Source organism: Talpa europaea (assembly GCF_964194135.1).
Source record: "Talpa europaea genome assembly, chromosome: 15".
In the NCBI taxonomy this organism is placed as follows: Eukaryota; Metazoa; Chordata; class Mammalia; order Eulipotyphla; family Talpidae; genus Talpa; species Talpa europaea.
The window spans coordinates 82,738,341-82,752,112 of NC_140083.1; the positions used below are offsets into that span (position 1 = coordinate 82,738,341).

Sequence of the window (13,772 nt, forward strand, 5' to 3'; positions counted from 1 at the left end):
GAAGTTACAGAAATAAAGAGGAGAACAGAACACAGAGGAAGGGAGAAAAGGAGAAGAGTATAGAAAGGAGGAGGGACAGAGGACAGAACACACAAGTAAGGCATGGTGGGAGGAGGGAGGAGCGTGACAGAGGGAAGAGGAATCGGAGAACAGAGAACTTCACATTCTCTGGAAAACGCAGCGAGGTGACGAGAAGGGGTGGCTGGGCAGTGAGCAGCTTGGGCGAGCCCGCCACCAGCCCTTCATTCTGACCCTTTTCTAAGCCTGTGGGCTGTGAGCACTGTCCTGGCGAGTGTCCGTTCCACGCTGCTCTTGAAGGCAAAGAGCTATGAGGGAGATAATCTATCAAATCACTGTCAAAAGGCTATAAAAGGTTCTGACCTTCAATCCAGAGGCTTTGAAAGCTTCAGGTGAAGCAACCAAAACCCTGCTGTTCTACGCTGATCTTCCTGATCTTCACCAGTTTCTAGAGCTAGGGAGGCAGCACCTCAGCAAGATCAACTCTGACTAGATTTAGTTCTCACTAGTAAATTCTACTGTCCTTTTACAAATCTCTTTCCAAGAAGACACAGGACCTCCCGTGCTACATGTCCTCAGCCCCAGCACTGGCAAGCCAGCACTGGTGGGGTGGGGGGTTGGAAAGCATGTCACGCACTTGAGGTCAGGCAAAATCTCAGCGCTGTCATCTTTTTGTGATGTGACTTCAGGCAGGTAGCTTAACATCTCTCAGCCTCAGTTTTCTTATATTTAAAGTGGGCTAACAGCTCCCATTCACACTGGGTTGTAGAGAGGATTAAAACAGAGAGTGTATATATTGTGTTTGGATGGAGTCTAGTTCATGGGAAACACTCTAAAATAACAATTTCTGTTTTCATGAGTAGTATCACAAAATGCATAGTGCATATACCCTACTATGGGTTAAGCCTGGAAGGTGAGAGATGGAAAGTTCACAACAGAGACAGATTCTACTCCGCCCCAATATGCCTGTAGGCCTGAATAATTCCTGATCCACAGGAACAAGGTTTGGGAAAAACGCAGAGAAGGGCATCAGGATGGAAAGGCTCTTTCTTGTTTTTCAAATTTTGTCACTTTGTATGTTTCATTCTTTTCAATCAGACCCAGCGTGTTTGTCCACGATAGATAATGACACTTTTCTCAAGAGGATTCCCTCAAATACAAGCAGGAAAAGTCCTAATCTCAAGACCATACAATATCCCAAGGAAACTCATTTTACTCTAGTTAAGGTATTGTTATAGTTATCATTAATTAGCAAGACTCATATTGGCTCTATCCAACCATGCTCTTCAAACACTAATCCTGGTTCTCCAACTAACTGCCTTTGGAGACCAAGTAGAAGCAGGCTGGATGTAAGCCCTGTAGTGTGACTACTAAAACTAACTCTTCAAGGGCGGGCTAGAAATAAGGCATCAGCCAGGCCCATAACTGAAGAGATCTGATAGGTCTTCACTTCTTATTCCCAGTGGAGTGAATAAAAAAGGGCTACTGCCCGAGGTTCCCAGCATAAAAGTCAAATTAACCCACTCACCTTGGTAGAAGGAGTTGGGAAAAGATAAAGACTGAGTCGTAGAAAGGGGTAAGAAACACCTTTATAATTGGGTAAATTAGATCACAACTTTGCCAATTCAAGACTGGCGCTAAGCTGGAGTAAGAGTGGAAATGGGATTAAGTGGCTTTTGTGGTACCCAAAGAAATCCCTAACTGTTAAAGAAAAAAGAATGAATCATCAGCTGAATCAAGGCTGAGGCAGAGAGGGACCTGGTTTTGCCCCAAAATGACAGGGAGTTAGGAATCAGTGGCAGAACCTGAGAGTTTCAGGCCAAATGAGAAAACCCAGCAAACCTCAGCACCATGTCTCTCTGGGCTAAGAAGGTGGCATTCAGCTCAACAGTGTAGTCAGTCTTCAATTAAGCCAACGTCAACTCAGTATAGCTCATTACATTTTTCCATTCTAATATATTTCAAATTTCCTCTATCCCACAAAAAGTCTCCCCTCCCAGTTTCTCTTACTGCAGTCTCTCTCTAAACACCCACCCCTTTCCGTTCTTCACCTGATTATCATCTCGGTCCATACTGGCATCATCCCTCTTGAGGATAAATCTCTGTTGGAATTCTGTATTCTTCTCATCCTTTATATGTTCTGAGAACCTCTGTTCAGGGCTGGAATTGGGAGAGAAATGTGGAAGGAAGGGAGGAATAAGATCCTTTTGTTAGGAAGCAGAGCTTCTAGTACAACTCTCTTCATTTCCACAACTCCCACTCAAGGTTTTTGGAGTCAGATATCCAAAACCTCACACGAATGTTTTAATAAAATCCTCAGGGTCTGTTCTTTCTACATCCCTAACTTATCTTCCTCCAAAGTTGTACCTGTTCGATAGGTGAAGAGAGGCCATGACTGTTCTTAATGACACACCAGTGACTCTAAAATCTCTCTACAAGGCACCACAAATAGCAGGAATTGATAATATGACCCCCTACATTGTCCACCTCCCCAGAAGAGACATTGTGAACCTGCAATTTCCTCTTTCACCCAAAAGCTACCCCAGGAGCTTCTCCATCTGGGGTTTCCTCCCTTACATTCTTGTGTTACTGGTTTTGTTGATGATGACAGCTTTTCCAGTTTGATCAACATTGTGGTCCATCCCAAAATAGGCAGCTACCCGATGTAATAGCATCCGGTGATATGAGGTCATCTGAGGGAACTTCTTGAACTGGTTACTAGAAGAAAACCCCAGGGGGAAAAAGTGAAATAAGACAAACAATAGGAGTAACAGTCAAGTGTAATTTTTTTTTTTGTAACTGTCTAAAGTGGGGGGATTTCTTAGGAGAAATAAATTCCTTATAAGGAAGATAGAGATTTACTCAATGGGAACCAAAAAGGTTCTGTCAGTTTCTTCATCTATAGTATTTCACGGAGCACTCTGGACTACTGGCTGCCCTAGATGTCACCCATCTACATGACATTCTACCAGGAAAAAGGGAGACATTTAAGAACAATGAAATATGGGACAAGGTTGAGCTGCTGAAAAAATATATTTCTTTGCAACTCAAGCTTATAGGATGAAAACCTCACTTGTTTTTCAAACATACAATTTTTCATCCACTCTGATTACTTTTCCCAACTCCTTTTGGTTGCCAGTGAGTAATTACCTCAAAATTCAGACTTTAAAGGAAAGATGGAAGGATATACTAAAATTGTACCTAAATTTCTTTCTAGTGCCCCCTCCCACCTATGTATTTCATTCAAGTAACTTACTTGTTGTCATTAATAAATTCCAGAATCTCCTGTTCTAATTTTAGCAGCATCATTCTGTCCCTGTTTAGAAAAGATTAAAAGAAAACAAAAACAAAAACAAAAGTAGCCCTCCCGCAGACATAGAAAAATGAGGGTAGAAAACACAATCTACTCACTACTGAAGCTAGAGGGAGGGACCCAAAGCCCGATAATGGACTAAAAATGCTGAGGTTGTGGAGCCCCACTGGCCTGTGCTATGTTATTTTAAAAACGAAAATCAGACAAATATATATTTTTGCAGGTCTACCTAATCACGTACTTTGCTTTCATATCTGAAACCTATTTCTGCTGGCAATCATATTCACAGAAACATATATCATACTTGTAAATCTAATCATTATTCTATATTCCATCTGGCTACATATAGAATTTTTAAATCATTATGATTTAGCTCATGTACCAAGCAATTACTTTTTCTTCTGCGCTTTTTAATTGCACTCCCATGCCTTCGTATCTACCTGTGCATTCTTTGTCCACAGAATTTTTCTCATCTCTTCTAAAAGCAAAAGCTCAATATGAGAGCATTCAAAATCCCTCACAGAATATAAGATTTCATTGGAGGGAAATGGTGGTGTGGACCAGCCACCATGGTGGTGGTATTCCAGATTCTAATAACAGAAACTACCAGCCTCTTGGGTATCCTGCTGACTCCTGGGCCCCTTCCCCCCTTCCATAAACTCATATTATTACCTTGGATTCTTTTTCAGTGTATTTACAAGAAACTCGTGTAGGTCTATTCCAGTGGAGTCTGTGTATTCTTGGCTGGAGTCTAGAACCACCACAATAAAAGAAATTTAAAATAAATGAAAGTGTTGTATGATATCTGATCCCAAGCAGAAGCCAACAACCTGCTCAGGAGAGATGAAAACAGGAAAACAGAATCAAACTTCAGATGTTTTAGTTTGAACATCAAAATGATCTTGATTTGTCAGCCCCCCAAGCTCCCCATGATAATGCTAGGGTCACAGTGTTGAATTAGCATCACAATGAAAAGCTATCTCATCACTAATAAGAATTTACTGACAACGCAGGTTTTATTCTAATTAAGGAAAGTAAATTCCAGGAAAGGGCAGTCAGTGAGGAATTTTCCAGAATCTCAGCATATATGCTCAAATATTATTATGTAAATCATTCACTTTGTAAATTCAAAATTTTAATCTCAAGTATTCTTTTTCCTCTCAGCTATCATCTTTATGACCCGTGCCTTTGTTCTACTAGCCCAAGAATTTAAATACAAAGAGAGCGTAATGATTAGACACAAAACTGCATTATTTAAAAAAAAAAAAGAAAAATTTACTTCAGGCGTCTTAAGACCAGCATATAAATGGGATTGGCAGAATCTGCTACCAATAATGACCCATGTTACTATTTATTCCAGGCCACATATAAAATCAGAATCAACTACAATGTCCTTTGGGCCAGGGCAGATGGAGCAGCTCTCTTTACCCTGGAAAAGCAGGGCTGGATGCAGTAGCAAAGACGGTCACTTAGCTGGCCTCTCCCCAGGTAACCACGCGGGTTGTTAGCAACCTCCCTAAGCAGGACGCTGCACTGTCAAGGCACTAAAAGTAGCAGATGCCAGGTTTCAAAATGGAAGGAAAGGAAGCTGCAGAGTGGGGTCCGAGGACAGGCGAGAGAGGGAAAGTCCTCACCTCTAGACAGCATCTTCCTGGGAACCTTTTCTTTATTTTTGTCCTTGTCTTCCTTTTCAGAGACATCCTTCGTGGACTTCTCTTCCTCCTTGTCAGAGGGGCAGCTGATATGCAACTGAATTATATCCTTGGAAAAGGGGAAAAATATAAGCAAAGGGAAACAAAGATTTAAAGTCTCCTACAGCTCCCTTGAAGTCTCAAAGCGGCAAATGTTGGGGCATCAGCATGCTCTTATAGAAGAGGACTTTTTTAAAACTAAATTCTGTCAGCCTTTGGTTTTTTGTTTCTTTAAATTTTATATATTTTTTACATAATTTTTCATTTTTGCACAATGTATGCATTTTCATCTTGGTTATAGTCCCCATACAATTCCCACCCCCCTTATTTTGATCCTACTCCCTCCTCCCCATCGCCGCTCCCCCCCTTCCTGTGTGTCTCTGGTTTATAGTTGCTTGTTGATCAGTGAAATAAGCCAGAAAGAAAAAGAAAAATACTGGATGGTCTCATTCATAGTACCAAAAGGGTAAAAGTCAATCCTATTTTTGTCAATAATCACAGTCTGCTATATGGAGAGTTCAAGTTACACTGGCTGTTCTGGCATAGGAATTGGATGAAAATGGTTCTAACCATTAGAGGGGAAAGGCGTGGGTGGAAAAACAAGACCCAGTCCTGGGATGTTCTTGTATGCATCATCTTGGGTGGTCCAAGTGTGAGGACCTATATTTCCAGTCCTGCTTTATTGCAACAACTTGTTCTGAAGCTCCTGATTTCCAAAACTAGTGTTTATACTGTGGTTGCTATACTACCATTTACCAAACAACTGTCAGGCTCAAAAGTTACATTATAAAGAACCTACCTGGGTTTCTAGTGGTCCATCAGCAAATGGGGCTGAGGACTCTTCGCACACTGCCAGGCTGCGTACCAACTTCAGCTTGGAATTAGACTGAAATAAAAAAAAAAGCAAATACACATAGATATTCCCTTGTTGGACATTCAGAAAGCATTTGGCTAAATGAAGGGCACCCTCTCTGACGGTGAGTTGCTGCTTTTAAATAGGTTTCCTGCTCCCTCACCGCCCCAACAAGTCTATTCGTGAGTTCATTTAGTTCAAAAATAATTCTTCTGCTTAGTAGCAGACATATAAAAACGGAAATAACAGGGCCTCCCCAGTGGTGCAGCGGTTGAGCGCTGGGTTGCCAAGCTGCCCACAGCCTCTGCAGCGCTGGTTCGATCCCGGCTGCTCCCCGGCCGCCAGAGGAGGATCCCACATGGCGCGCAGACCTCTCCTGCCGCCCGCTGCTCCCCTCAGCAGTGTACTTGGGTCCTTCTGCCTGCTCTGCTCCCCGCTCTGGCTCTGGTGAATTCTCTCACCCTCCCGCGCTTCTGACTGTACCCAGTGCTTGTATAAATAAATAAATCTTTAAAACAAACAAACAAACAAAAAAGTAACTACACAGAACAGATAAGAAAATGACTTCATTTAGCTTTCCTCTCTCTCTAGCTTAGTTCTCCATTTCAGATTCAGAAGTTTGCTACAAATATACAGCAGCAGAGCTAAGTAGAAACACAATGGAAATAAAGAGCCAGAAGTCCTAGTCCTTCAACTCCTGGTTTTGTTTATGAGTGATGAGATCCTGAGCAAATGACCTGTCTGCCCTCTCTGGGTCTACGTCTTTCCTCAATAAAACTCGGATAAAAATACTTAAAGGGCTGTTGTGCGAATCGGACGATAAGAAGTATATAAACATATGTATCACAGCCAGTGCCTAGTGTACAGTAGACAATAAGTGCTTAATGACACTAACCTGGAGGGATTAGTGTCAAAGAAAAAAGGAAAGAAGTGTCAAAGAAAAGAGGAAAGAGAAAGACGGAAAACTTTCTAACATTTGGGACTTAATGTGATAAAAAGCTAATTCACTTGGTTTACTTCTGTGATCTACAGAATTACAAAATGATCTGAAATTCACAGTGTATATTACTACTCTTCCAGGGATCCCCAAGTCCAAAACTTGTAGAATGACTCATTAGCAATCTAACTATAAAAAGTTACTGAAAGTTCTTACAATAAAATTAAGATTTACAGTGAATACAAATCACATAGTACCTGTGTTCTAGGTAGTGCAGTATAGTGAAAAGAACTTGCAAGTCTCAAGAACTGACTCCAAGTCTAATTCTGCCATATACTAACGAATGTCCTCTGTCAAACTCAATCTTTGTAAGACCAAATTTCTTCTTCTGCCAAATGGAGACAATTTTTAATTGTCTTTTTTTTAAAGATTTATTTATTTATGCATACAAGAACTGGGGTATAGGCCAGAGGTATGGGGGTGAGAGGATTCACCAGAGACAGAGTGGGGAGCAGAACAGGCAGACTGACTGAAATACACTGCTGAGGGGAGCAGCGGGGAGACAGGAGAGGTCTGCTGCGCCATGTGGGTCACCTCCCTGGCAGGCTGAGAGCGAACTCGTGCTACAGAGGCTGCGGACAGCTTCACAGTGCTGTGCTTAACCCCTTGTGCTATCAGGGAGGCCCAATTGTCTTTTTGACAATATTGACAGTTGTTTTATTTATCTTAAAAAGTCTGGGATGAAATGAAGTTGTAGTGAACACCTTCTGCTTTTAATTTCATATCAAACCTATCACTATGAATTAGGTCACATAAGGCAAGACACAGAGTCAATTTATATATGTGGCCTTCTTCAAATGCAAGTCACTAACTGACTAGGCCACACCTAAAAGCTGTCATTATTATTCCTCAGGAAAGGGGAAGACATCTTTATTACTTCTGATGACAATTCTCCCCACTGCAAGAAAAGTTTAATATTTGACTGTCCCCCCAGCTAATTAAAAAGTTGTCACACACTAACACATATAGCCTTCCCTCATAACACTACTTAAAATAATCTGTGGTGTGCTAATTTTATCATATAATGATTAGAAACAAAATTTTCCTCCCTCTCCCAACCTAAAAAAGTGAAACATAAAAAAGGTCTCTATTTTTAGAATGGCCAAAAATGTTAAGTCATTTCTACTAATGGGGCAGGATTGATTTTAAAGAAATTTTGGGGTAAAAAAGAAATATAAGTAAGACTCGAGGTACAAGTAAGGTACAAGTAAGAGGTATAACTAAGACTCGAAGAGCATCCATTCTCCTATAGAAGCCAGCGGTGAGAAGACAGGCTGGCATTATAGCAAAACCAGGACCAATTTTGCTCAGACTCTGTGGCAAGCTCCAGTGGGTGTTCTTTCAGGTATCAGATATAGACTGTGACTGAACCATAACAGAGAAAATTAAAGGCAGACCTTCCACCATGAACTGTGTACATGCACATGCTGTCTCTGCACATGTGCCTGTGTGTATACATGCCTGATCTCAATTAGGGTACAAACAGCAAGGAAGAATACTTGCCTGTATATAATCCGAATACACCAGACCCTGGTGATAAGTTCGTTGTGAAATGTATTACCAGAAAAGAAGCTATAGAAAACAGGGCCTCACCTTGGCTCTTTTCCTGGCATGACTATGGTTCGATGTCCGCCTCTGTGAGAAAGGAATTAAAAAAATATTAAAGATGGGAAAAATCAATATTTAAGTTAAAAGTAATACAAGTATACAAAGAAACAGGACTAAGAGGGAAAAAGCTGCATCAGTCAAGTTGTGATAAGACGGCCTTGGTGCGGCTGTACCATATGCACAACTTCTGCAACTGTGATGGAGGGGAACAGAGCCACCGAGAGACGAATAACCACTTACTATGAAGACAAAGCATAGGAGACACAGGCCTGTTCACAAATTGATAAAAATTACATTTGAATAAACCGCAGAATTCTCTCCTATTTAGGATGTTTCTGGAAATGTCATTACCGCAGCACATTGTTTTTACCCCAAGTTGGCTCACAGGAGCCTAACTTCATGCACAGTGGGTGTATTCAGAGACCCAGCTTGAGATACTCTCACCCGACCCCATGGCTGCAGTAAGAGAATGAAGACTCTTCTTGCCAAACTGCCCCTCCTCCTGAGTATGAGAATTCCACCAGCTCTCAGCTCCCAGTGGTACCTCTCACAGTCTACATGGGTCAGGGATGTAAGATGGAACAGGATGAAAAAAGAAGGGAGCATGGAAGACTAAGGACATGATCTCCAGAGCAAAGGGGAGAAAAAGCAGGTAAGGGGCAGGGTTGAAAGCGAGGAAGAAGAATAAAGGTTTGAGCTGGAATGAAAAAACGACTCATTGACAAGGGTTTCTGAACAGCTAAGAAGTCAAATGGGGCTTCTGGAGAGAGGCCGGGTAGCTATACACGGAATGAGGCACTTGAACTTGCAAGATGTTTGGAATGGAATTTTGCCACTGGGGTGTGGCAAGAACTGAGACGGGTGGCAAGAGGGCAAACAAGAGACGTGGAGCGTCACCAACAGACAACAGCGCCAGAATGCAGGGGGGAAACCAGGGAGGCGGATGGAAAGAGCTAGAAATGATCGTGGATCTGGTCAGTGGCAAGACCTCTTACAGCAAGGGAGGACCCACAGTGCAGGAATGTGAGGCAGCATTTCATGGTGTGGACACTGCAGTGTGGCGGGGCTGTGCAGGCCAGTCTGTCTCCTTTCACCTCTGTTCCCCCAGCTATCTGGTTTCTTCCTGAAGTATCAACTATACTGAATTTCTTGTAATCCTACTAGAACTTTCTTATGCTTGTATAAATTTATTGTACATGGATATACACAGGTTTGTTTTTTTGTTTTTAAATCAAGGATATCATACACACCGCTCTGAAGCTTGCTTTCAGACTTTCCCCCATGGGTATATTCTACAGAAGAGGTCCTGTTTTTCTAAATGGCTACGTAGTATTCTATTTGGGGGCTATACTTTAACTTTTTTTTTTAAAATTACCTTGTGAGCTTGTTACAGGGCAGGGAGAGGGGACCACCCTGTTACAAGCTGAGCTGTATTTCCTTCCTTTCTTCCTTCCCTTCCCCCTCCCTTTCCCCTCCCTCCCTCCCTTCCTCCATCCCCCTTTCTCTCCGTCTCTCTCTCCTCCTTTCACTTTACATTTTGAAAGGACAGGCTGACTAGGAAAAGAAAGGAAAGAAGAGAGCAACCTGGATAGCCACAGACAGGCAGTCCTGGGAGGAGAGCTGTTTTTCTTTTTAGTCAGCTGCCCTACTGGAACTTGCTTGATCAGTCCCTTAAGTTGCACCACTTAGGATATTCCTGATCTTTTTCTCAGTATAAGCAATGCTGCAAAGACCCGATCATTGAGCATAAAAGAGTGTAACATTAGTTCATTTGAATTTTATAAACTGTTGCCTAGTTTATAAGCTACTGCCTAGTTTATAAAATTGGTCCTAGGAGTTACACCAATTTATAACCCTATAAGTAATGTATTCATCTGCTGATTTCCTAGGGTGGATAGTTTTCCTTTAATAGTCAACCACACTCTGAAAGCCTACTGTGCACAGGAACCATGCTGACATCAGAACAAACAGACGTAAGACACAAACCTTATCAAAAAGGAACTCATAATCCTGTTGAAGAAGAAAATAGACAATTACAGTACAGAGCATTAAGTGCGTCACGAGGTATCCATGGAGTGCTACAGAACAGACACAAGTGTTTCATCTAGCAATTCACAAACTCATACATTTACAAGTATCGAGTGCCTGCGAGGAACTATATTGGGCCTCAGAAACAGAATGCGGAGTCCACAGTGACCTGATCTTAGGCCTCATGGAGCTTGTAGTTCTGTGAGGGAGTCAGACATTAGTTGAAGAACTCCACAACGGCTAAGTCTGTCAAGGAAGGGTTCCTGGAGAAGTCTTTCTGAAGTTCTGAAGGACAGACAGGTATTACAAGATGTTGGTAGGGGTTTTAAGGGTTAGAGCAGGCCGAGGAAAGAATACCAAGAAAGGGATTCTAGGCAGGGAAAGCATGTACAAAGCATGCTTTCCCAAACTTCTCAGCTTCTCTCTGGCTTAAAGAACCAGATAATGCAGAAGCACGGAACGCCAAGGGCATTTGGCTGGCAGGCAGGAGCTGGGTCACAGCGTGCCATGCTGACAAACCTAGGCCAGCCCAGGGCAGTACGACACACAGAGAGCTTAAAGAGAATTAATATGACCAACTCTTTATTTCATAACCGCCTTTCTGAAACAGGATGGTAGGTGAATCAGACGGGATTACAAATACACAGGCAGAAAGCCCGGCGAGGAGGCCGTACCCGGTTAGTTATTTCAAGGACCCAGCTAAGTTCAGTCAGGGCTTGCCTGTTCTAAAGTGAACCTCAGAAACTGTCTGCGCTGTTCAGGCAAAAAAATGTTCCGAGTTCCAACTGCTGATCCCAAGAATATGTCTCACGTACGTGTCCATGCAAGTAAGTTTCCTTTCCACAAACTCCCAGCTCCAGTTCCAAACAGGCACTACTTGGCAGCACCAGTAAGATTTCTGGGTAGACATAGAGGTTTGAGTGGATGGTGGGGAAGGTGGGAGAAAGAGCAAAATGTTCAGTGTGGTTGAGGGGGCACAAGATCTGTTGTTGGAAAATGTTGGAGAGGACTCCTGAGGGGTGGCCGACAAGGGTTATAGAAGAAGCAGGCGCTCCAGTAGATGGCAGCAGCAGCTCTACCTCCTCAAGCCGCAGCAAAGGAGTCAGAGCGGAAGGGGGTCCCCTCCCTCCCAGCCTCCTCACAGCTACGTGTGTATCCAGGCGAAGATTTTTTAAACTAAGTTAGTATCTATAAAGTACATAAAATCTACAGACATCCTTTCTTTTGTGCCTATTTTCAGAAACACACAGAGCAGGAGTTTAGAACACAATTTAAAATAGTCTCCTGGGAACAGAGTAACTTGGACACAAAAATTCACTTAATTATTATCTTCCATGTAACATGACAGCACATAATTAAACACTCATCACTATCTGCCTTGAGGATTTAAAATTCATTATTGGTATCAGTGGAGGCTGGAAGTATAGTTGGAACAGTGGCAGACTGTCTCCACAAATTCTGGAAGGACAGGCGGGGAATGACAACTCACATGCAAAAGATAATGGAAAGAAAAGCAGCCAGGACAGATACCTGGCAAACTGTAAGAGGACAGACAGTAGAAAAGCAGGCAGGTAGAAAAAAAAAATCTCAAAGAGTTGTCTGATTTTAATTCATCCCTTTATGTTGTTGCTTTTTAATCTTTAAAGAAGACAAGGCCTAGGTGAGTTGGGTTGTCAGGAGAAATTATGCTCCAAGTTTCCAGACCCTCCAAAATGGTGGTGCTACCAGTTTTTAAACTAACTTACCTAACAGTCTATCTCCTGGGCATATAATAAAGACCAGTCCCACTGTGGGCCATGAAGGAGAGGATTTATTTATTTATTTGTTTGTTTGTTTGTTCATTTACTTTAAAGTTTTTATTTTCTTTTTTCTTTAATACAAGCACTGGGTATAGTCAGAAGCGCGGGAGGGTAAGAGAATTCACCAGAGCCAGAGAGGGAGCAGAACAGGCAGACTGACGATACACTGCTGAGGGGAGCAGCGGACGGCAGGAGAGGTCTGCGCGCCATTGGGACCCTCGCCCGGCGGCCGGGGATCGAACCGGCGCTGCAGAGGCTGCAGGCAGCTACGTAGCCCAGCGCTCAACCACTGTGCCACCAGGGAAGCCCGAAGGTGAGGATTTATATCATTTGGGCTGGGCTAACAAGGAAAGCAGTGGTGGCCACAGAAGAGAATGACCAGAACAGGTAAGCTAGACGCAGCTGAGCCTGTGCCGGCTGAGAACCAAGAGGGAACCCTGAAGCTCAGTCAGCCACCTAGTGCCCGGCACCCGCACTGCAGGATGCACCTGGATGGAAACAGCACAGCGAGCAGAGTGCCATTCCTCCAGACTGTTTCTGACCCAGAGAATGCCGACTGCTTTAGCACAGCCAGGATAAGAACTTAATGCTGTGTGTAAAGTCAGGTAGCTTTAGTTTTAAGAATCCATTGTATGAGTCACATTATGACTTGTTAAATCTATGTTTGTATACATATTTTTTGATAGTTAAAAAATATTAAAATGTGTCAACAACAAGAACAACTCAGGTTCATTTGGATTAGAGATTTTACTGTTTTCTTTAAACCTCATTGTGGATTCTATGAAAACAAGGAAGGAGCTCTTTCCTGAGGGCTGAAGTTGGGTTTCTAGGGAAAATCAAGGGGTGGTGCAAGCAACCGGCTTCCGGTGGATTCCTGGTTCCATCCACAGTGGTTCTTTTCAGGTATAAAAAGCGATGGCGCAGGACACACTTGTAATTCTCACCTGTGTCTCCTGGCGCAGGCTGGTCTCTTCACTCTCTTTCTCAATATCTTCCTTACTTGGAGTCTTTGATATAAACTTGTTTTTGTTTACAGATTCTTCCACCAGTTTTTTTTCTGATTCCTTCATTATTTCCAGGGTCTCTTGGGTAGTGTTACTGTTAGACATCTTCAGGAAAATGCAGCAGCCTCTATGGACTCCTAAAGAAACATCAAATGCATTACAGAAGAGCTGTGTTCTCACACTTACCTCACACACAAGATTTTCATTTCACATGCAAGTCTTCAGCAGCCTCCCTGCAACCCAGAAAAGGGGCCATGGTTAAATGCTGCTCCTGGATGCATTTAATTTTTGGCTTTATTGAGATAAAACTGACATACAATAAAATGCATAATTGGATGAATTATGAAACAGGCACACACTTGTGAAACCATCACCACAATCAAGGTATTGAGCACATTCATCAGCCTTGAAAGTTATTCCTTTGTCAGCTCTTCCTCGCCTTCCTACTGGCTCGAGCAACC

At 42.6% G+C, this 13,772-nt stretch overlaps 1 protein-coding gene across 13 annotated transcripts in view; it reads right to left on the reverse strand.

Moving 5' to 3' along the window:
• The window catches only part of R3HDM2 (R3H domain containing 2), a gene marked incomplete at its 5' end in the record, with an annotated part of 43,191 nt that extends 29,775 nt beyond the window's left edge, over nucleotides 1–13,416 (reverse strand). For 9 of the 13 annotated variants that reach the window (XM_084255412.1, XM_084255419.1, XM_084255410.1 and 6 more), the window contains 8 exons: nucleotides 2,070–2,178; nucleotides 2,596–2,736; nucleotides 3,275–3,334; nucleotides 4,004–4,082; nucleotides 4,966–5,092; nucleotides 5,822–5,908; nucleotides 8,466–8,507; nucleotides 13,252–13,416. In XM_084255412.1, the coding sequence (XP_084111538.1) occupies nucleotides 2,070–2,178; nucleotides 2,596–2,736; nucleotides 3,275–3,334; nucleotides 4,004–4,082; nucleotides 4,966–5,092; nucleotides 5,822–5,908; nucleotides 8,466–8,507; nucleotides 13,252–13,416 (810 nt within the window). Of the gene's footprint in view, nucleotides 1–2,069; nucleotides 2,179–2,595; nucleotides 2,737–3,274; nucleotides 3,335–4,003; nucleotides 4,083–4,965; nucleotides 5,093–5,821; nucleotides 5,909–8,465; nucleotides 8,508–10,466; nucleotides 10,491–13,251 lie in introns of all 13 variants that reach the window. The other 4 variants (XM_084255411.1, XM_084255417.1, XM_084255413.1 and 1 more) reach the window with 2 other exon arrangements.
• Between the last annotated feature and the right edge of the window lie 356 nt (nucleotides 13,417–13,772).